The 23,350-nt window shown below is 46.0% G+C and overlaps 1 protein-coding gene across 1 annotated transcript in view; it reads right to left on the bottom strand.

Moving 5' to 3' along the window:
* RRP1B (ribosomal RNA processing 1B) overlaps window positions 1–23,350 on the bottom strand; it is a 38,661-nt gene that overhangs the window by 13,599 nt on the left and 1,712 nt on the right. The window contains exons 2-8 of the mRNA XM_003895418.5: window positions 13,588–13,670; window positions 11,205–11,262; window positions 9,632–9,717; window positions 8,581–8,642; window positions 8,118–8,247; window positions 6,974–7,038; window positions 6,348–6,529 (exon numbers count right to left, since the gene is read on the bottom strand). Of these exons, the coding sequence (XP_003895467.1) occupies window positions 6,348–6,529; window positions 6,974–7,038; window positions 8,118–8,247; window positions 8,581–8,642; window positions 9,632–9,717; window positions 11,205–11,262; window positions 13,588–13,670 (666 nt within the window). The remainder of the gene's footprint in view (window positions 1–6,347; window positions 6,530–6,973; window positions 7,039–8,117; window positions 8,248–8,580; window positions 8,643–9,631; window positions 9,718–11,204; window positions 11,263–13,587; window positions 13,671–23,350) is intronic.

Genomic DNA, 23,350 nt, shown 5'->3' with positions numbered 1-23,350 from the left:
GAAACACAAGTCAATATTAACACAACTTTTAGCACTTAAAACATTCAGAGTGTTACAGCTTATGAAGAAGCAGATTAAACAGACTCAGGAGAACTCAAAATTATCTTAAACATGTACTGTTTCTGGAACCCTCTAAGCTTATTAGTGGTGTGGCATCAGGGCGAGGCCTGGGGAGGATGGGGCAGGTGCAGCACGCATTTGATGAACGTAACTGGGAGGGAACGTCTGGAACTGCACTCGGAAGAGAGTCTGTGTCCAGGTTAGGCTGACAGAAATGTGGGGAGCAGAGGGACCCAGAGACTACTCCCATGTGGTCCCATGACCACGTAACACTTGCTCCAGGTCCTTAGTCAACTCTGTTATCTACACCAAACTTAAAATCAGACTATTTCTTTTTTTATTGTTTTGTTTTAGAGATGGGGGTCTCATTATGTGGCCCAAGCTGGTCTCAAATTCCTGGGCTCAAGTGATCTTCCCATCTTGGCCTTCCAAAGTACTAGGATTATAGGCATGAGCCCCCACACCCAGACTAGACTATTTCTTTTATTCTTTCTTTTTTGAGACAGGGGCGCTGGTAGCTCTGTTGCCCAGGATGCAGTGCAGTGACATGATCATGATTCACGGCAGCCTCAACCTCCCAGGTTCAACTGATCCTCCCAGCTCAGCCTTCTGAGTAGCTGAGACCACAGGTATGTGCCACCATGCTTGGCTAATTGTAAAATTTTTATAGAGTCAGAGTCTTGTTATGTTGCCCAAGCTGGTCTCCAACTCCTAGGTTCAAGCGATCCTCCCACCTCAGGCTCCTAAAGTGCTGGGATTATGGGTGTGAGCCACCATGCCTGGCCAGAGTATTTTTTCTTTCTTTTAAAGATTCTTGGCTGGGCACAGTGGCTCACGCTTGTAATCCCAACACTTTGGGAAGCCCAGGCGGGTGGAATACCTGAGGTCGGGAGTTCGAGACCAGCCTGACCAACAGGGAGATACAAATTTTGCCGGGCATGGTATGGTGGTGCATGTCTGTAATCCCAGCTACTTGGGAGGCTGAGGCAGAAGAATCGCTTGAACCCGGGAGGCGGAGGTTTCAGTGAGCCGAGATTGCGCCATTGCACTCCAGCCTGGGCGACAAGAACGAAACTCCGTCTCAAAAAAAAAAAAAATTAAAATAAATAAATAAATAAATAAATTTACTTCCTGAAATTACTTCCTGTTGAGCAGGTCTAAAAATTAAAAAGAAAAAAAAATAGATTCTTTATTCTGTCTATCTAGCTATCTGTTTATTTATTTATTTTTTGAGACAGGGTTTTGCTTGGTTGCCCAGGCTAGAGTGCAGTGGCACGATCTCAGCTCACTTCAGCCTCTGCTTCCTGGGTTCAAGTGATTCTCCCGCCTCAGCCTCCCAAGTAGCTGGAACTACAGGCACACGCTACCATACCTGGCTAATTTTTTTTTTTGGAGACGGAGTCTCGCTCTGTCGCCCAGGCTGGAGTGCAGTGGCCGGATCTCAGTTCACTGCAAGCTCCGCCTCCCAGGTTTACGCCATTCTCCTGCCTCAGCCTCCCGAGTAGCTGGTACTACAGGCGCCCGCCACCTCGCCCGGCTAGTTTTTTTTTTTGTATTTTTTAGTAGAGACGGGGTTTCACTGTGTTAGCCAGGATGGTCTCGATCTCCTGACCTCGTGATCTGCCCGTCTCGGCCTCCCAAAGTGCTGGGATTACAGGCTTGAGCCACCGCGCCCGGCCACCTGGCTAATTTTTGTACTTTTTGGTAGAGACTTGGTTTCACCATGTTGGCCAGGCTGGTCTTGAACTCCTGACCTCAAGTTATCCAACTGCCTGGGCTTCCCAAAGTGCTGGGATTACAGGCCTGAGCCACTGCACCTGGCCAACCCTGTCTCTAAATAAATAAATAAAACATTTTGGTTTATTCTTCCAGATTTTTAAAAAGCACAAACAGTCCTAGCCAGAGCAATCACGCAAAAGAAATAAATAAATGGCATCCAAACTGGTAACGAGGAAGTCAAAGTCGGTGTTTGCCAATGATACAATCATATACCTAGAAAACCCTAAAGACTCATCCGAAAAGCTCCTAGAACTGGTAAATGAATTCAGCAAAGTTTCAGGATACAAAATCAATGTACACGAATCAGTAGCACTGCTATACACCAACAACGACCAAGCTGAGAATCATATCAAGAACTCAATCCCTTCTTTTTTTTTTTTTTTTTTTTTTTTGAGACGGAGTCTCGCTCTGTCGCCCAGGCTGGAGTATAGTGGTGCGATCTCGGCTCACTGCAAGCTCCGCCTCCCGGGTTCATGCCATTCTCCTGCCTCAGCCTCCCGAGTAGCTGGGACTACAGGCGCCCGCCACCTCGCCTGGCTAGTTTTTTGTATTTTTTAGTAGAGACGGGGTTTCACCGTGTTAGCCAGGATGGTCTCGATCTCCTGACCTCGTGATCCGCCCGTCTTGGCCTCCCAAAGTGCTGGGATTACAGGCATGAGCCACCGCGCCCGGCCAAACTCAATCCCTTCTACAACAGCTGCAAAAAACCCCCCACCAAAACAACGACAACAAAAAACAAAACAAACAACAAAACCTCAAAAACCTTAGGAATATACCTAACCAAGGATGCAGAAGATCTCTACAGGAAAACTACAAAACGCCGCTGAAAGAAGTCACTGATGACACAAACTAATGGAAACACAGAAGCACATCCCATGCTCACGGATGGGTAGAATCAATATTGTGAAAACGACCATACTGGCAAAAGCAATCTACAGATTCAATGCAATTCCCATAAAAATATCATCATCATTCTTCGCAGAACTAGAAAAAACAATCCTAAAATTCATGTGGAACCAAAAAAGAGCCTGCATAGCCAAAGCAAGACTAAGCAAAAATAATAAATCTGGAGGCTGGGAGTGGTGGCTCACGCCTGTAATCCCAGCACTTTGGGAGGCTGAGGCTGGTGGATCACTTGAGGTCAGGAGTTCGAGACCAGCCTGGTCAGCATGGTGAAACCCTATCTCTACTAAAAATACAAAGACATATTAGCCAGGTGTGGTGGCGCCCACCTATAATTCCAGCTACTAGGGAGGTTGGGGCATGAGAATCGCTTGAACATGGGAGGCAGAGGCTGCAGTGAGCTGAGATTGCACCATTGCACTCCAGCCTGGCTGACACAGCAAGACTCTGTCCCCGCCCTGCAAAAAAAATCCAAAAATCAAAAACCCCCAAAAAACCCAGAGACATCAGAATACCCAATTTCAAACTACACTATAAAGCTATAGTCACCATAATGGCATGGTATTGGTACTGGTATAAAAACAGGCACATAGACCAATGGAACAGGAGAACCCAGAAATAAACCCAAATACTTACACTCAATCGATCTTCAACCAAGCAAACAAACACAAAGCGTAAGGAAAGGACACCCTATTCAAAAATGGTGCTGGGATAATTCTGAAGCCACATGTAGAAGAATGAAACTGGATCCTCATCTCTCACCTTACAGAAAAATCAGCTCGGCCGGGCGCAGTGGCTCATGCCTGTAATCCCAGCACTTTGAGAGGCTGAGGCGGGCGGATCACAAGGTCAGGAGTTTGAGACCATCCTGGTTAACACAGTGAAACCCCGTCTCTACTAAAAAATACAAAAAATTAGCCGGGCGTGGTGGCGGGCGCCTGTAGTCCCAGCTACTTGGGAGGCTGAGGCAGGAGAATGGCGTGAACCCGGGAGGCGGAGCTTGCAGTGAGCCGAGATCGCGCCACTGCACTCCAGCCTGGGCAACAGAGTGAGACTCTGTCTCCAAAAAGAAAAATCCAAAAGCAAATGCAATGAAAACAAAAATAGATGGGACCTAATTAAATTAAAAATCTTCTGCACAGCAAAAGAAATAATCAGCAGAATAAAACAGAATGGGAGAAAATATTTGCAATTATATGCAATAACAAAGAGGATTAATCCTAGGAGAATCTACGGGAGGCACTCAAGGCAAATCAGTAAGAAAAAAATCCCACACATGCATCATAAAAAGTAGGTACCAAGGCGGTAGCAGTGGCTCAGCCCTGTAATCCCAGCACTTTGCAGGAGGCGAAGTAGGGTGGATCCACCCGAGATCAGGAGATCAAGACCGTCCTGGCTAACATGAGTGAAACCAAGTCACTAAAATACAAAAACCTTGAGCGTGAGGTAAGTGGCCTGTAGTCAGCCTGGGAGGCTAGGGAGCAGAGGAAGAATAAGAAAAATAAACCAGGAGCTGCACAGTGAGCAGGTCAGCCACTGCCTCAAGCCTAAGGTGAAAACATGAAATGAGACTCTCTACGTCTCAAAAATTAGGCTAAGGACACTGAAGCAGGAACCAATTCCTCAAAAGAGATATACAAATGGATCCAACAGACATATGGAAATACAAATAGAAACCATAATGAGAGGATACACCTCACTCCAGCAAGAATGGCCCATAATTTAAAAATCAAAAATAATAGATGTTGGTGGCTAGGCATGGTGGCTCATGCCTGTAATCCCTGCACTTTGGGAGGCAGAGGTGGGTGTATCACCTGAGGTCAGGAGTTTGAGACCAGCCTGGCCAACATTGTGAAACCCATCTCTACTAAAATGCAAAAAATTAGCTGGGCCTGGTGGCAGGCGTCTGTAATCCCAGTTACTTAGGAGGCTGAGGCAGGAGAATCGCTTGAACCTGGGAGGTGGAGGTTGCAGTGAGCTGAGATGGTACCACTGCACTCCAGCCTGGGCAACAAGAAGCAAAACTCAGTCTCAAAAAAAAAAAAAAAAACAAAAAAAAACAAGATGTTGGCACAGATGTGGTGAAAAGGGAAGACTTTTACGCTGCTGGTGGGAATGCAAACTAGTACAGCCACTATGGAAAACAGTATGGAGATTCCTTAAAGAACTAAAGGTAAATCTATCATTGATCCAGCAATCCCACTGCCGGGTATCTACCCAGAGGAAAAGAAGTCACTATATGAAAAAGACACTTGCACACGCATGTTTATAGCAGCACAATCCACAGCTGTGAAAACATGGAACCAGCCTGAATGTCCATTGATCAGTGAGTGGATAAAGAAAATGTGGTATATATACCGTGGAATACTACTCAGCCATAAAAAGGAATGAAATAATGGTATCCACAGCAACCTGGATAGAGTTGGAGACCATTATTCTAAGTGAAGTAACTCAGGAATGGAAAACCAGAACATTTTATGTTCTCACTTAAAAGTGGGAGCTAAGCTATGAGGATGCAAAGGCTGAAGAATGATACAATGAGCTCTGGGGACCCAGGGGAAAGGGTGGGAGGTGGGTGAGGGATAAAAGACTACACATTGGGTACAGTGTACACTGCTCGGGTGACGGGTGTACCAAAATCTCAGAAATCACCACTAAAGAACTTATCCATGTAACCCAAACCACCTGTTCCCCCTAAATTATCAAAATAAATAACCTTTTATGAAAAAAAAAAAAGCACAAAAATAAACGTTTAAAAACAAATCTGATGCACAACTATTATATAGCCATAATAATTAAAGAAAACCCAAACAACAAATCAGGCTCCTTCTCCATAAAGTTGGTGCTGCGCTTTAAAAAATACATATATATGTATATTAATATTCCTTTGGTCCTTAGTTTTTAGGAACTTTGCTTTCAAATGGTTATATAACACTTCAAAAGCAGGTAAACTGTGACCTAACCATTCCCCTCATTTTGTGCATTCAGATAAAGCACTGAGAGTTTGGATGGGTCTGCAACTTCAAAAGCATATTCTACCTTAAGTCTGCAGACACAAAACAGTAGTAAGAACGATGCCAGTCCACAGTGGGCATGTAAACATCCCAAGAAAAAGAACCTTGAAGGAAGTCGTGAGTTGAGAAAGGACAGCCACAGAAACAAGCATACGTCCCTCGAGTAACCTGTAGGAATGAGGTCACGCTAAGGTGTTGAAATACGTCAAACAAAACAACAAAGCAAACAAAAAGCACCAGAAAGCACTAGCAGTGACAATGTAAAATCCTTGAGGACAGTCCTGAGATCCTGGGAGGTACAGAAAGCACTAGCAGTGACAATGGTAAAATCCTTGAGGAGAGTCCTGAGATCCTGGGAGGTACAGAAATGTGCATATGCCACATGGGACAGGTCTCAGGTCTCCCTATAGCCCCGCTAGGCACCCTGCAGGCACAATGAACCCACCTCTGCTGCTTCTCTTGGGAAGGGCTGAGGCAGAGTCATCAACTCTAGGTTGCATTCAGTAAGATGCCAACAAATATATTAAGAACTGTTTGTCTGAGAGGATTTTACCAGAAAGAAAGCTAGACTGACCAAGAACATCCTCCTACCTGTCTTCTTTTTACTGACAGCTCTTCTCATGGACACCTCATTTTCAGGTATCTCCTCAGCAGAGAGGTCACCATCGCCCACTTTTGTCTTCTGTTCCTCCATCGTCTCCTCAGGCACAAAAGGAGACTGATCTACGATAGCTTCGAAGACGCCCCGAGCTATGGTCTGCACCAGGGTGTGGCTGAGGGTAGAAGCACAGCGGAGAGCATGAGATTAGAACGAACGGCCTGGCCTTCTGGCTTCAGGAGCGCAGAGGGAAGCCCTGCACACATGGCTGTGGTCTGGAGTGGCCCCTACGGGCCAGCAAGCATCTGCGAGGAACTGCCTAAGTGCCACCCGACAGGCATGGGACGCCCAGCAGTCAGATCTTTGGGCGTGGGAGGGCATTCCTGGAATGAGTGAGTCAAATACTGAAGCTAGAAGAGCCAAATCACTGCTCAAAGCTTCGGCTGCCTTCTCCAGCTGCTCTCTGCCGTGAAGCACTGTCCTGGGTACCCGGCGCCAGGATGCATGACGGCAAGCAACTCCCCATGAGCAAGTGCCCGGAGCAGTGGGGACTAAGTGCCACGGAGCAGTGGGGACCAAGTGCCACGGAGCAGTGGGAACCAACATGGGGATCACTTACTCCTTAGTCTTCGCAGCGATCTTGCAGAATGGATCGATAAACTTGAGATTCTGATCTGCTAAAAGCTGTAATTTAGAAAAAGGGACAAATTGAGAAACAGCCTTGCCCTTCTTGACATGTCCTTGAAAAAGGGACCATTCACATCTTTGACAAAGGTAGAGTTAGACCAAGCAATGCCTGTCTCATACAGCCCCAAGGCGCCCCTAGGGAACGTCACAGAAGCTGGGAGCCAGGCTGAAGATCGAGGCCGCCCTCCAGCTACTTGGTATCTCAGTGCAGTGGCTGGAGAAAGGCACCTAGCCCAACATGCACGATCCTATCCGCCCAACATACAGAACAAGGGTGCCCAATCCTGTGACTTCCCCGAGCCACGCTGGAAGAATTGTCCTGGGCCACACATAAAATACACAAACACTAACAATAGCTGATGAGCTAAAAATAAAATAAAATGGAAAAAAAAAAGAAAAAAATCTCATAATATTTTAAGAAAGTTTATGAATTTGTGTTGGGCCACATTCAAAGCTGCCCTGGGCCCCATGCAGCTCTCAGGCGGCGGGCTGGACAAACCTGATATAGGACATATGTACACTTCCTCTACAAGAGGGGTCACAGGGACAGTGCCTCCACGTGTGAGACAAAAGAATTATTGTTTTGAATATAACATATTTTCTTTTAACTAAAAAAAAATACCTGTTCCCTGCAAAACATCTGTGAAAGAAAAGCAAAATCTGTGCATATTCCCACATCCAGAGAATCATTTGCATACTAAAAAATGTATGTTTCCTTTCCAGCCTTTTGTTTCTTTATGAGTATATACCTTAAAAATGTCTACCATTTGCATAGCTTTTCCTACAGCTTTATAAGCTCCCTAGATCCTGAGCACTCCCCTGTGTTAGTGAGTTCTTCATTGGAGTCTGTAGCTTGCTTTCAATTCTATTTTACAGGTAAGACTGTCATGTACATCCTCAGTGCACAAATCCCGCCCCACCAGCTGCTTAGGACACATTCCCAGACAGGACTGAAGCAATTCACACTGCTACAGTCGCTGGTCATGCGAAGTGCCACCCCACAGCAATTCACTGGCAACTACTGCAAACACTGGTGGCCCTCTCACCCCATGGGCAGCCTGTCGGCAGCTGCTTACCTCCTTCCCCCCAACTTTGGAGAGTTCATCCAGGTAAATATCAATGAAGTGGAATCTCACTCCATTAGGAGACTGACTCTCAGGACACAGGATCTCCTTCATCAGGACATCCAAGAAAACCTTGATTCGGCTACAGAACCAAACATATGCTTCTGTTAATGACAGTAGCCAACACTTCTCACTTCCCAAAGAGAAACAAAAATACTCGGTCTGGTGCCTACACAGCGATCAATGCAAGACTGAAATCATTTGACAAGGAAAAAAGCACTCGCTTAAATCAGTATAAAATGTTAATTGTCATATATACTTAACTGTTTTATGCCTTCTACTGGATTTCAATTCTCTGTAGGTAACAATGCATCGAGCTTCTCATGGTTTTCTACAAGTTCAGAAAACTTGACAGACACTCTACTACCTTTTAAGTTTTAAGGCTACCAGATGCTAACTCGAATAGTTTACTGACCTTTCTTCCCAGCCGTTTCGCTTCAAGACTTCAAAGGACTGCCTCAGGACCAGACGAATCAGCTACAGTTAGGCAATTTTTGTAAAAAAAAAAAAAAAAAAAAGGAAAGGTAAGAAATATTTATCAGCTCAGCAGAATGAGGGGACCAATGAAATTGGTATGGCCTGGTTCCCAAAAGTAAAAAAATATTCACAACACTCATATTTAACTTCTAGATCAAAAAACATATTCAGAGCCAGGAGCAGTGGCTCACGCCTGTAACCCCAGCATTTTGGGAGGCTGAGGTGGGCAGATCATTTGAGGCCAGGAGTTCAAGACCACCCTGGCCAACATGGCAAACCCTCATCTCTACTAAAAATAGAAAAATTAGCCGGGCGTGGTGGTGGGCGTCTGTAGTCCCAGCTACTCAGGAGGCCGAGGCATGAGAATCACTGGAACCCAGGAGGTGGAGGTCGCAGTGAGCTGAGATCGCGCCACTGCACTCCAGCCTGGGGAACAGAGCGAGAGAGACTCTATCTCAAAAAATACCCAACATATTCACTAACGCTCCCCAAACTCATCCTTAAGAGCTGCAAAAGCTAAAACAGAGAAGCTTTCCAGGACACATTCAAATTCTTCCTTCACACTAAGCCTGTGGCGTGTTTTCCTTCACACATAAACCTTTCCATTGCTTTTAAGATAAAGGACAAATTTTTTCTTCCCCAGAGTTTTTTTTTTTTTTTTTTCTTTTGAGACAGAGTCTCGCTCTGTTGCCCAGGCTGGAGTGCAGTGGCTGGATCTCAGCTCACTGCAAGCTCCGCCTCCCGGGTTCAAGCCATTCTCCTGCCTCAGCCTCCCGAGTAGCTGGGACTACAGGCATCCGCCACCTCGCCCGGCTAGTTTTTTGTATTTTTTAGTAGAGACGAGGTTTCACCATGTTAGCCAGGATGGTCTCGATCTCCTGACCTTGTGATCTGCCCGTCTCAGCCTCCCAAAGTGCTGGGATTACAGGCTTGAGCCACCGCGCCCGGCCCTTCCCCGGAGTTTTTGAAGTAACTGTGGCAGATCTTACCATATAGTATTTGTCCAGGCGCAGCCTGTCTATTCCTTTCCATTCTCGATTCATGGTTTGCCAAAAGGTCTGAATGAACAGGTGTTCTGCAGTGAACAAAAGGCTCTAAATACTTGGCTTCCACATCAACATATTAACATATAGCAAGAAAATAATGAAGAGGAACAAACTAGCATTATTTATTATTCACTTTTCTCAGTAATTCTTGGGCAGCTAGAAAATGTTTGATAATTAAAAATACTCAATCATTTCTTTTACATTTATTTTTAAACATCACTTGGACTGTGTAGATCTTTTACTTTTTCATTTTTAAATTTTTGAGACAGGGTCCCACTCTGTGGCCCAGGCTGGAGTGCAATGGCGAGATCTCAGCTCACTGCAACCTCTGCCTCCTGGGTTCAAGTGATTCTCCTGCCTCAGCCTCCCGAGTAGCTGGGATTACAGGTGAGCACCACCACACCTGGCTAATCTTCATATTTTTAGTAAAGACGGGGTTTAACCATGTTGGCCAGGCTGGTCTCAAACTCCTGACCTCAGGTGATCCATCCACCTCGGCCTCCCAAAGTGCTGGGATTACAGGCATGAGCCACCGTGCCTGGCCTTGATCTTTTGCATTTAAATAAAAACAGAATAATAGGAAGGGCTGGCAACCTTGTAATGTTAGATTTGAATGTTCTCTGGAGCATTTTTCCTTTATCCACTGCAAAGCCACGTTCCTTTCAAAATAAAAACATTCCTTGTTCTACTTCTAGTCACTCTTCCGACTGCATTGGTACCTAACAATCAGTCCAAAACCATTAATTCTGACACTTACGTAATCCATATAGAAACTCATATTTTTGTCTGATGAGAGGTGTCGTCTGGGTGAGCTACAGCACAAAGCACTCAATTTTTCTCTTCTGACCCACAAAACTGGCACTTTTTTATTCAAAAACAATTTTTGTTGAGTTTTTGGTTTTATTTCTTTTTGCATAATTCTTTTTTCATCTGTGCAAATCTATTATACATCATATGTAGAATTTTGTTCAATGTGAGTCAGTTAATATTCAGAGCACCACTAGGGGTTGTTGAAATCATTAGGATGGTTTTCCGAAGAGTGTTAAGCAGAACAAACAAAGTCTGCTGCTTTTTTCTTCCTTTGTAAGCAATCAATGCCTGACACAGAAGCACCCTAACTCATTTCTTTTCTCTTTGGTTGAGACACCAGGAGTGGTGTCTTCTGTGTATTTATTTATTACCAGTGATGGCTCTGTTCTTGGGGAAGATGAACCTGGCATCCAGAGGTCACCATGGACCCTGCATCTGGCTCTCCAGGCTGCAAGTTAAAGTAACTCAGAATTTGAAGATTCTGGAGGATTGTTATTTCTAGAAGCATTTTCTGAAATCTCTGAGATGTCAAATCGATTCTCCCCAAGACACTTCGCCCTCTCACCAAGTCAATGACTAAGTTTATCACAGCTTTTAAAAACAGGAACGGCTTGTCCACTGACATCTACATAATACCGGCACAAGGTTCCCATTAAACTAGCAGTCGGAAAACTTGGAAGGAAGGAGAAGAAATAACAGGACTCACGAGCTGCTGAGTTGTTAACAGCGTGGACTAGCTGTGCGATGGTGTTGGCGAGCTCTTCCTGCAGAGGCGGGGTTGGGGAGAAAAATGGGGGTTATCCTGGGCCAACATGAGATGCTCGTGCCGCGGCCTGCTTCCTTCTCCCACTTCTGCTGGCGGGAAGGTCTCTGCCTCTTGTCACTTCCACTAAGAAGTATGTATCCGAATATCTGAATTTTATCAAATGTGTGATTTCCAATGCTGATGGACTGTCATGCTAACTTAGTATGTCTGCAAGAACTGTGTTAAGCTACATGTTTAAAAAAGCATCTCTAGTTATCAGTTCAAATGAACTAGAAATGAAATAATTTAGTTATCAGTTCTTGGCTTTATAACTATATCTGGCCATGTGCGGTGGCTCACGCCTGTGATCCCAGTACTTTGGGAGGCCAAGGCAGGTGGATCACCTGAGGTCAGGAGTTCAAGACCAGCCTGACCAAGATGGCACCTCCACAGCTCTACTAAAACTTCAAAAATTAGCCAGGCGTGCTGGCGTGTGCCTCTAGTTCCAGCTACTCGGGAGGTTGGGACAGAATTGCTTGAACTCGGAGGTAGACAGTGAGCCAAGATCGCGCCATTGCACTCCAGCCTGGGCCACAGAGCGAGACTCTGTCTCAAAACAACAACAACCAAAAAACCCACATCTAAGCTGGGCATGGCAGCTCATGCCTGTAATGGGAGCCCGAGCACTTTGACAGGCCAAGGCAGGAGGATCGCTCGAGTCCAGGAGTTCAATGCCAGCCTAGGCAACACAATGAGATCCAGTCTCTACAAAAAAATACAAAAATTAGCCAGGCATGGAGGCGTGCACCTGTACTCCCAGCTACTCGGGTGGCTGAGGCAGGAGGATCAGCTGAGCAATAGGGAGGCTGGGGCTGTAGTGAGCCATGATTGCACCACTGCACGTCAGCCTGGGCAACAGAGTGAGACTGTCAAAAAAACAAAAACAAACAAAAAAACCACTTCACCATAATCCCAGAAATCCTGTGAAACACACAGACAGCAGGGCAGACCCCACAGAGGTTAGATGCTGGGATGCTCACTGCACACCATGGGAAAGGCCTCCCCCGGCCTGGTCAGAGACAAGGTGGAATGTGAAGGTAAACCCAGCCTTCTGGGCTCTGTCCTGGGTGAAGGGGTCCCTGGAAACGCATGCGCTGCTGAGGTGCAGCAGGCTCACTCTGGGGAGATGCCTCCTGTTCCTGAGGTTTCGTGAGAAAAGCGCACTCCTCGTCGCTCTCACTCACACGGCACCCGGTCTGTTCTCCTTTGTGGGAGAATGAGGTTCCTGTCCGTTGGTTTTCTTCCTCCACTAAAGCTGTTGGTTGTTACTTTTGAATGTAATATAGAAATATTTTGCCCTGCTCCTACTCAAAATATGTTCAGTAAAATAAAAATAAATTAAAACAAGTTATTACGCAGCATGGGAGAAATGGCAAGGCTGCACGTTAAAACCCAGAAAAGTAAAATCTCGCCCTGAGGACTTGTCCTCTGCATCAGAGACCTGCAAGCACTTCTCCTCAAGGCTGGTTCTTCTACCTCAGGGGTGTCCAGTCTTTTGCCTCCCCTGAGCCACGCTGGAAGAACTGTCTTGGGCCACACACAGAACACACTAACACTAATGATAGTGATGAGCTTAAAAAAAAATCTCACAAGGTCCTAAGAAAGTTTACGAATTTGTGTGGGGCTGCATTCAAAGCCATCCTGGGCCACATGTGGCCCGCGGGTGGACAAGCTTCCTCTACCTCTACAGAGGCAGATCCGATCTACGTTCATGGGTCAGAACAAAGTTTTTAAAAAGTGAAAGTCACTTCTTTAGTGTTGGCTTTGGTGGTGGGCTCAGCAGGCCCTGCAGAGAGAGACCGAGCCTGCTGCATGTTTGGATGACTGCGCAGGCACACTCGGCTTTAACAGGGAGGCTTTTGCGGAGCGCCTACCGCCTGCTCTCCGTGGAGCCCGAAGCCCAGAGAAGTGGCTGCCTTGTCCTGGGTTTCACAGGGTCTTCACTAGTTAGTGCTCCTGTCATGCCATCCTTGACCACAAAAAATAAACTTACCAGAAGACAGAAACTTTAAGTAACGTAAAACCTAGCATGGAACCTATGAAATTTTACAGAGAAATAGTAAATTGACAATGAATGCACATCTTTCATTTTATTTGAAAAGACAATTCACCTAACTGTGTTGACACTGCCTTTCTGTATGGACAAGAGGTAAGAAAATGACTCCTTGAAGCATGACCGTCAGTGTGCGTCAGTGTATCGGGGGACTGGCACAGTGTGAGTGCTCAAGTCTCTTATCCAGCCACAGCAAGAACCAGGGAGCATGACAAAGGGAACGCACGTTACCTGTAGAAGGGGTTCATCCTGCACCCACATGCAGTAGAAGAGCCCCTTCCAGATTTTTAGAAGTTCTTCCTGACTGAAACCTCCTGGAAGGCAAAACAGCACAAACATCTTAAGAGTCTATGCATCTCCTTTCTTAAAGTTTAGAAAATGGTGAAGTACCACATACATTTTAATTCTCTTTCATTTGCACGTCTTTTTAAAAAATGGAAGCAAACATTTCCTTATTATTATAAAAGAAACACAAATAAATTACTATTGTACCTGCAGCTTTATCAGCTACAGGGTAGGGTGGCAGTGGTGGCCTGGCCTCAGCGTGAGGAAGCAAATGTCATCACAACACAAAATTCATGAACAAAGTGGCCACTTAGGAAAACAGCTCCCCCTCAAGGCCCTCCCTGCCCACCACGTGCAGCCATCCTGCACACTGACATTTTCGCTGGTCTTGTGAAGTAAAACTGCAAATCTTACAAGAGATGCGGGGGATTTGCTCATATGAAGCCCCAGCAACGGGCAGCCCCACTTCCGAGGAACAGAAAACCAGCCAGGCTGAGGACACAGGAGCTCCGAACAGTACATCTGAAAGTCAAAGGCCTAGGAAAGGGCCTGGGGACACTGACAGTACTTTGGAACATTTTTGCAAAAATGACTTTTTAAGGATCCTAGTATGAGGTCAAAAGTGGCTGCCTCCCAATCACCCTCCCTGTAATCGTGATCATTTACTGCAGCATCACCAGGGTTGGCTTTGTTCTGACTCTAGTTACTTAGGGATCTACCTCTGCTTTCATGATCTATGACTAAATGACCAGTCTCGTTCAGCCTTAGATCTCCTGAGTAGATCCCAGGTGTCATAAAGTATTTGCTGACTGACATAAAGAATCACAAAATGATAAGGTAGGTGTACACTCTTGGAGTTTCCGAGCCTATGGACCATGAAATTAGAACACAAACAGAAACCTCAAGTCTTGATGTGTGTTACAAATGGTCTTTATGAGGATTTTACTAGGAGATCCTAGGAGAAATCTTTTGGAGCAACAAAGTGCTATAAATTAGATGAATGCAAACAAATATTTAGAATCAATGTGATCTTAATACTCCAAAAGATGCTTAAAAAGTGACAAAAAGGGTTGGGCACAGTGGCTCACGCCTGTAATCCCAGCACTTTGGGAGGCCGAGGCGGGCGGATCATGAGGTCAGAAGATTGAGACCATTCTGGCTAACACGGTGAAACCACATCTCTACTAAAAATAAAAAAAAGATTAGCCAGGCGTGATGGCGGGCACCTGTAGTCCTAGCTACTCCAGAGGCTGAGGCAGGAGAATGGCGTGAACCCAGGAGGCGGAGCTTGCAGTGAGCCAAGATTGTGCCACTGCACTCCAGCCTGGGCGACAGAGCGAGACTTTGTCTCTTAAAAAAAAAAAAAAGTGACAAAAAGACCTTTTTTGATGGACCAAAGTTTATTTAGTGTATTCAGAGTGCCTTTACCTTAATTTATAGGTACTGATTTCCACTTTACTAAGGGTCTTTCTCCCATCAACAATTTTATAATGGTACATTTCGATTCTTTTTTTTTTTTGGGACAGAATCTTGCTCTGTTGCCCAGGCTGGAGTGCCGTGGCACAATCTAGGCTCACTGCAACCTCCGCCTCCCGGGGTCAAGCGATTCTCCCGCCTCAGCCTCAAGAGTAGTTGGGATTACTGGCGTGAGCCACCACGCCCGGCCTGCATTTTGATTCTGATAGTTTTCCATGTAAAACCAAGATATCAGAAACTAACATAAAACTAGTTTATTAAAGAATATTTCCTTTCGCAGTTGGAAAGATGTACCAACTGGTTCTCTTGCCCTCTTGTTATGAACAAATCACGCCTGGGGATCCTCACATGGCTAATGTAAGTATGGTATGAGTGATAAACCCCACTAGAGCTGAGCCAACTGTGGTCATGATTGCAATAACTTTTTTTCTTGGTCACAGTGACCTGCACTTATATTTAATCATGTTCAAAGACCACATATATCTCCAGTGAATTAAAGGCTTTGGGCAAGGATCATAAATGGCTGCTAAAACATTAGATGAAAAGATATCGCCGGGCGCGGTGGCTCAAGCCTGTAATCCTAGCACTTTGGGAGGCCGAGACGGGCGGATCACGAGGTCAGGAGATCGAGACCATCCTGGCTAACACGGTGAAACCCCGTCTCTACTAAAAAAATACAAAAAACTAGCCGGGCGAGGTGGCTGGCGCCTGTAGTCCCAGCTACTCGGGAGGCTGAGGCAGGAGAATAGCGTAAACCCGGGAGGCGGAGCTTGCAGTGAGCTGAGATCCGGCCACTGCACTCCAGTCTGGGCGACAGAGCGAGACTCTGTCTCAAAAAAAAAAAAAAAAGAAAAGATATCACCCAGGCGTGGCGGCTCACTTGTGCTTAGGAGTTTGAGACCAGCCTGGGCAACACAGCAAAACCCAGTCTCTACAACACTGTACTCCAGTTGGGCAACAGAGCAAGACCCTGTCTTAAACACACACACACACACACACACACACACACCCCAACAACAAAACCAAAAAATTGGCAGGGCATGGTGGCATGTGCCTGTAGTCCCAAGTACTCAGGTGGCTGAGGGGGGAGGATGACCTGAGCCCAGGAATTTGAGGCTGCAGTAAGCTATAATCGTGCCACTGCACTCCAACCTGGGCAACAGAGCAACTCTGTCTCACGAACAAACAAACAAACAAACAAACAATATTAAGAAACTTGAAAATGGGCCGGGCGCGGTGGCTCAAGCCTGTAATCCCAGCACTTTGGGAGGCCGAGACGGGTGGATCATGAGGTCAGGAGATCGAGACCATCCTGGCTAACACGATGAAACCCCGTCTCTACTAAAAAAGATACAAAAAACTAGCCGGGCGTGGTGGCGGGCGCCTGTAGTCCCAGCTACTCCGGAGGCTGAGGCAGGAGAATGGCGTGAACCCGGGAGGCGGAGCTTGCAGTGAGCTGAGATCGGGCCACTGCACTCCAGCCTGGGCGGCAGAGCGAGACTCCGTCTCAAAAAAAAAAAAAAAAAAAAGAAACTTGAAAATGGATGTGTCAGACCATCAACACCCAAACCCACTGACTGATCATTAACATGCACAGGCAATCACTCATCAGATGCCAGAGGTGGTGCCAACAGGAAGAACGCTGCATCAACCTGTGAAGTATTCTTACAAAAGTAAAACAAAACAAAACAAAAAAACAAAAACCCAACTGTGTCAAATCTTAACTATTAATACTAGTTTATAGGAAATACAGGGGACAGAGGAACATGGTAAGTGAGACAACAGGATGCAGTCAACAAACCCCAAATATGTGAAACTCTACAAAGCATATGACCTATGTCCTCCAACAAATAAACTGTACAGAAAAAAAAGATGTAAGAACTGTTAGAATTTAAGAGCGTCTTGGCAGACATATTAACCAAACGCAACGGGTGGTCCTCATTTGGATTGGTCATAAAAAACATTTGAGATGATGAGAAAAACTAAACAGATTGGATATTTCATGCTATTAAGGATTTTTTTTTTTTTTTTTTTTGAGACAGTCTCACTCTGTCACCCAGGCTGGAGTGCAATGGCGCAACCTCGGCTCACTGTAACCTCTGCCGTCTGGGTTCAAGTGACTCTCCTGCCTCAGCCTCCCAAGTAGCTGGGATTACAGGGACCTGCCACCACGCCCAGCTATGTTTTGTAGTTTTTAGTAGAGATGGTGTTTTGCCATGTCGGCCAGGATGGTCTCAGTCTCTTCATCTTGTGATCCGCCCGCCTCGGCCTCCCAAAGTGCTGGGATTGCAGGCGTGAACTACCACGCCTGGCTGCCACGCTAGTTTTAAGGGGGAAAGTGAAGCACAGCTTTGTGCAGAAGCTCAACTGCTGGTGCCAGAACTTTGTTTTTCTCCACTGCAACCTCTGCTGCCCCAAAGACTGTCTCCATTCTCAGACAGGATCCACTTGTGTTACAAGGTGGCTGGGAGCAGGTACAAACTGTGTGTTCTCTTCAAGTCCAGTAAGGAGAGAGCTAGAGACTCCTAAGGACTGAGCAAGAAGATTTTTACCTGCAGAGGGTCGCTTGGCTTTCCTTGAACCTGTCCTGGGGCCAACAGAATTCTGCTGAATTGGCGGAAGCCGCCTCCTCTCCATGTGGGGTAAGCCCCACCCAGACCAGAGTCCCTCCGCACCCTGCTTGAAGGTGGAGAGCCTTGGAGAGGAATCACAACGTAGCTGCCCAGCAAGGACAAGGAGTGCCCCGAGCCTGACCCCACACAGTCACCTGGGTCCTTTAAATCCTCCTTTTGTGTTTAAGTTGATTAACGCTCCTGCCCTTCCAGTTACATCATTGTCTTAGTCTGTTGCATTGCTATAAAGGAATACCTGACGCTAAGAGGTTTATTTGGCTCAGGGCTCTGCAGGCTGTACAAGCATGGCTCCAACATCTGCTTCCGGTGAGGACCTCAGGGAGCGGCCTGTCTTGGCTGGAGGGGAAGGGGAGTTGTCATGTCACATAGCAAGAGAGGAGGAAGGTGCCAGGCTCTTTAACAGTCAGATCCCACAGGAACTAGGAGTGAGCACTCACTGAATCCCAGGAGAATGGCACCAAGATTCTCCGTGAGGCAGGAGAATCGCTGGAACCCGGGAGGTGGAGGTTTCAGTGAGCCAAGATCGCACCACTGCACTCCAGCCTGAGCAACACAGCGTGACTCCATCTCAAAAAATAAATAAACAAATAAATAAATAAAATAAAATAACTCTAGTGTGGTGTGGATGTTCTGTCAAGTTGCAACTGAAAGAGTCCTAATTAATAAAAACACGTTTATTGAAAAGAACCTTACCACCACCAAAGTGATATAATCACAAGCTTGTCTTGCTCCCTGCCTCCTGAATCCCAGGCTCTGAACCACAGGGACTGATGCAACCTGTCTGATGTGCATCTTTCCAGATCTTTCCTGTGCATTTATTTACAGAAGAGTTACATGTAGTGCAGAAAAGCACAGTTGTGTGTGTGACCTAAATGGCAAAATATTCTGTATTCTGGTCTTTCTCACTTAAAAACAGCACATTTATCTCCAGATGGTTTTGTAAGTAGACCATTGGGTCAAGCCAACGTTAAGTGATAATGTGGTCTGCCCAGTATCTACTATGGACAGCCCACACCTATAATAGGCAAAGGCACAATATGATCTGCTACAGAGGCGTTCATAATGGAAAACAGTAGATTCTGACAGTGACAATAGACCCTGCACAGTGGGCAGCAAAGTGGGCTGGGTGAGTAATATGGGTTGGCTATGTCCCCACCCAAATCTCACCTTGAATTGTAATAATCCCCACATGTGGTGGGAGGGACCCAGTGGGAGGTAACTGAATCACGGGGATGGGTTTTTCTCATGCTGTTCTCATGAGAATGAATAAGTCTCATGAGATCTAACGGTTTTATAAAGGGGAGCTCTCCTGCACATACCCTCTCGCCTGGCTGCCACGGATGATGTGCCTTTGCTTTGCTTTTCCTTTGCTGTCTGCCATGATTGTGAGGCCTCCCCAGCCATGTGGAACTGTGAGTCCATTAAACCTCTTTCCTTTATAAATTGCCCAGTATCCGGTATGTCTTTATTAGCAGCGTAAGAACAGGCTAATACAATGAGAAAAGATATTCTGATTGTCTCTTTTCTAGGAGGCAACAGAGTAGCACGGAAACAAACCTTGGCTCAGGCCCCAGCTTCCTACCAACAAGTGCCCAGTATCAGAAAACTGTCAACTGACTTTTGGGCCTCAGTTCTATCACCTATACTATATGAAAGATTTATCGTTAGGGTCAAGCCCAAGATGTGTGAAACACTGTAAGAATAAAGCGCTATTCAGTTGGTGAGATATTACAATAATAATTGTCTCACTTTCTATTCCTAGGGTCTATTTACATTTTGTTCCCTTTTTTCTTTTTCTTTTTCTTTTTTTTTTTTTTGAGACGGAGTCTCGCTCTGTCGCCCAGGCTGGAGTGCAGTGGCGCAGTCTCGGCTCACTGCAAGCTCTGCCTCCCGGGTTAGCGCCATTCTCCTGCCTCAGCCTCCCGTGTTGCTGGGACTACAGGCGCCCGCCACTGTACCCGGCTAGTTTTTTTTTTTTTTGTATTTTTAGTAGAGACGGGGTTTCACCGTGTTAGCCAGGATGGTCTCGATCTCCTGACCTCATGATCTGCCCATCTCGGCCTCCCAAAGTGCAGGGATTACAGGCGTGAGCCACCGCGCCTGGCTTTTTCTTTTTTTTTGAGACGGAGTTTTGCTCTTGTTGCCCAGGCTGCAGCGCAATGGTACGTTCTTGGTTCACTGCAACCTCCAACTCCTGGGTTCAAGCGATTCTCCTGCCTCAGCCTCCTGAGTAGCTGGGATTACAGGCATGTGCCACCACACCTGGCTAATTTTGTACTTTTAGTAGAGACGGGGTTTCTCCATGTTGGTCAGGCTGGTCTTGAACTCCCAACCTCAGGTGATCCACCTGCCTTGGCCTCCCGAAGTGTTGGGATTACAGGCGTGAGCCACCACACCCCACATTATTTGGTTCCCTTTTAAAACATCTATTTTCCATTTATGTCTGTGTGTGTGTATGTGTATGTGTTCACTTAGGAATTTAATAAAAACAAGCCACCAATTTTTGAAGTATTCAAAGTAAAAGAGAGAAATACTCATTACTGAATTACTTTCAAAACTCTGAAAGGCAAAGTACATTATCTGAAGCAGTTTGGTTTCACCAGTCTTTTCTTCTCTATTTTCTTCTTGGGGCTAAATTACTGAAACTTAATACAATTACATTTTTACAACAATACAATATAGGTTTAGTTATTTCAAAATGAATGAGGTAGGCCAGGTGCAGTGACTCACTCCTGTAATCCCAGCACTTTGGGAGGCCGAGGTGGGCAGATCACCTGAGGTCAGGAGTTCAAGAGCAGCCTGGCCAACATAGAGTGAAACCTCATCTCTACTAAAAAAATACAAAAATTAGCTGGGCGTGGTGGTGCACGCCTGTAGTCCCAGCTACTTGGGAAGCTGAGGCAGGAGAATCGCTTGAACCTGGGAGGTGAAGGTTGCAGTGAGCCGAGGCTGTGCCACTGCACTCCAGCCTGGGCAACAGAGCAAGTCTCTGTCTCTCAAAAAAACAAAAACAAAGGCCGGGTGCGGTGTGGCTCACACTTGTAATCCCAGCACTTTGGGAGGCAGAGGCAGGGCGGATCACGAGGTCAGGAGCTCAAGACCAGCCTGGCCAACATGGTGAAACCCTGTCTCTACTAAAATTACAAAAATTAGCCAGGCGTGGTGGTGGGTGCTCCCAGCTACTCAGGAGGGTGAGGCAGGAGAATCGCTTAAAACTGGAAGGTGGAGGTTGTAGTTAGCAGAGATCGCGCTATTGCACTCCAGCCTGGGTGAAAGCGTGAAACTCTGTCTCAAAAAACAAACACACACAAAACAAATGAGGTGAACATCAAAGTGAGACATGTAGACATGTGAAATATCAGTAGGTTTTGAAATCAGCAAATCCAACAGCTACTCTCACCATGTAATGAGCCCAGGAGCCATTTTAGATGGGGGTAAAGTGTTATACTTGAACACGCCCCAGGGTCAGAACATCCACAACTCCTATTTATTGTAACTCTTGGGCGGAGAGAACCCTAACCCCATCATTACAAAAAAACACTTTCTTACTGAATCGAATATAGCATTAACCATAAGATGTACTGTTATTTTGTATGTTGCCAAAAAGAAAGCAATGATGCAAATTAAATTGTCACCAGGTTGATTTTAGGATGCCTCTCCATTTTAGTCAGTATTTTTAAAGTCGCAGAACTGGTAAGATAGGCAGGGACTGTTTTGTCCACTGCTATATTCCCAGTGCCAAGAGTAGCGTACATAATAGTACCCGGTTGGCACTCCATAAATGTTTGCTAAATATATGAATGAATGAATGAATTGGGACAAATAAGCTCTTATGAATGAAAGCCATGGAGAGTGATCATTTTAGGACTGTGAGTACCTAACTTGAACAGTTAAAGCATGAGCTCAACATTCTGTTACTTAAAGTAATACAAAGATTTCCAATTTATTTATTTATTTATTTTTTTGAGACGGAGTCTTGCTCTGTCACCCAGGCTGGAGTGCAGTGGCCAGATCTCAGCTCACTGCAAGCTCCGCCTCCCAGGTTTACGCCATTCTCCTGCCTCAGCCTCCCGAGTAGCTGGGACTACAGGCGCCCACTACCTCGCCCGGCTAGTTTTTTTTGTTTTGTTTTTTTTAGTAGAGACAGGGTTTCACCATATTAGCTAGGATGGTCTCGATCTCCTGACCTCATGATCCGCCCGTCTCGGCCTCCCAAAGTGCTGGGATTACAGGCTTGAGCCACCGCGCCCGGCCTCCAATTTATTTTTAAAATTACAAAGCTATCTATTTATGTTGCTGCAGAACAGCTCATGTTTTAGGAAGAGTGAAATCTCAGATTTCCTTTATGATGCCTACGACAAGATGCAAAAAAGTTTGAGCCTATCAATGGGAGTCAAATGTCAGGCCAAGTTATTTCCAAACTTGTGTTTTAATTGTGGTGGGGCATAGCTGTGGCGGAGACCGTGTGTTTTCTTGTCCCATTATCACTGTCCATGACGTTCACGCTGCAGAGTTATTTTTTGAAGGCCCACTGTACTCCATGCCATGTGGTGGTGAACAAGACGTACAAGACAAGAAACTCTGGGTGTGACAGGCACTAACCAGAGAGGACTCTGGAGCACTGGTGTAAACTGGTCTTAGGCCCCCCGCATAACCTCAGCATCTGCAAATCCTGGGCTGGCTCACCAAAGGGTTTGAGCAAAAGGCTCTGTCTAGGCTGTCTTAGCACCATAAGTATTGCTTCTTGTCTTCTACTTTTGTATAGGCCAAGACCTTTCATGGCTGCATGTACTCCCACTTCTGGCTAAGAAAACAGATGGAAGCTTACACTGTTTTGGGAGTAGAATGGCACATTGATAATTAAGCAGCAATGTAGCTAAGTGCTACAACAGAGACACAATGGATGTTTTAGACCCTGGAGGAGTAGGGCGAGATGCTAGGGGAGGCTTTTTGAAGGAAGTGATACTGAACTGAATGCTGGGAGTGAAGAAGGTGTGGGATTCTTTGCAGAGTGAACAGGAGAAGCAAAGGCAGAGAGGTGAGAAATTGTGTGCTATACACCAAGACCCAGGACTGGTTCTGTTGACAGAACATGAAGCAGTCACATGGGGCTTAGGGAGGAAGAGCACCTGAGGGCAGATCATGACTTGCAGACGCTGAATTTCAAAAAATATTGGTGATGTGGGATCAGATTTGTTTTAGGAAGATGACCCTGGGCTGGTCTGTGCAGGACAGATTCGGGGGGACACAAATGAAGTTAAGGAGACCAGTTAGGGAACATGCAGGTGCAGAAGTTTGGGTGAGATGCAAAGGGCCCACAGTCAGAGAATTTATTTCATCAGGAGGCGAAGGAGGGAGGACTGAGGGACACTGATGTGGGCCAGGGGAAGAGGATGAGGAAGACAGAGGAGTCCAGGACAATCCTGTGCGTCCAGCTGGAATCCGAATGGCTGGTGGGAACTAGCAACCAAAAGAAGAGAAAACAGGTGGTAGAGGAGCAGCAGCAGACAACAGGCTTTCGGGGAAAGAAAATATGACATTTTTTGGCATCCTGAGTGTGAGGTGCCAGGTAGAGAAGCCAGGCTAGCAAGGCACATCCC

This window comes from Papio anubis, chromosome 4 (genome assembly GCF_008728515.1).
Source record: "Papio anubis isolate 15944 chromosome 4, Panubis1.0, whole genome shotgun sequence".
NCBI classification, from domain to species: Eukaryota; Metazoa; Chordata; class Mammalia; order Primates; family Cercopithecidae; genus Papio; species Papio anubis.
The sequence above is the reverse complement of the archived record's forward strand: the minus strand, read 5'-3'. Positions and strand labels throughout refer to the sequence as shown.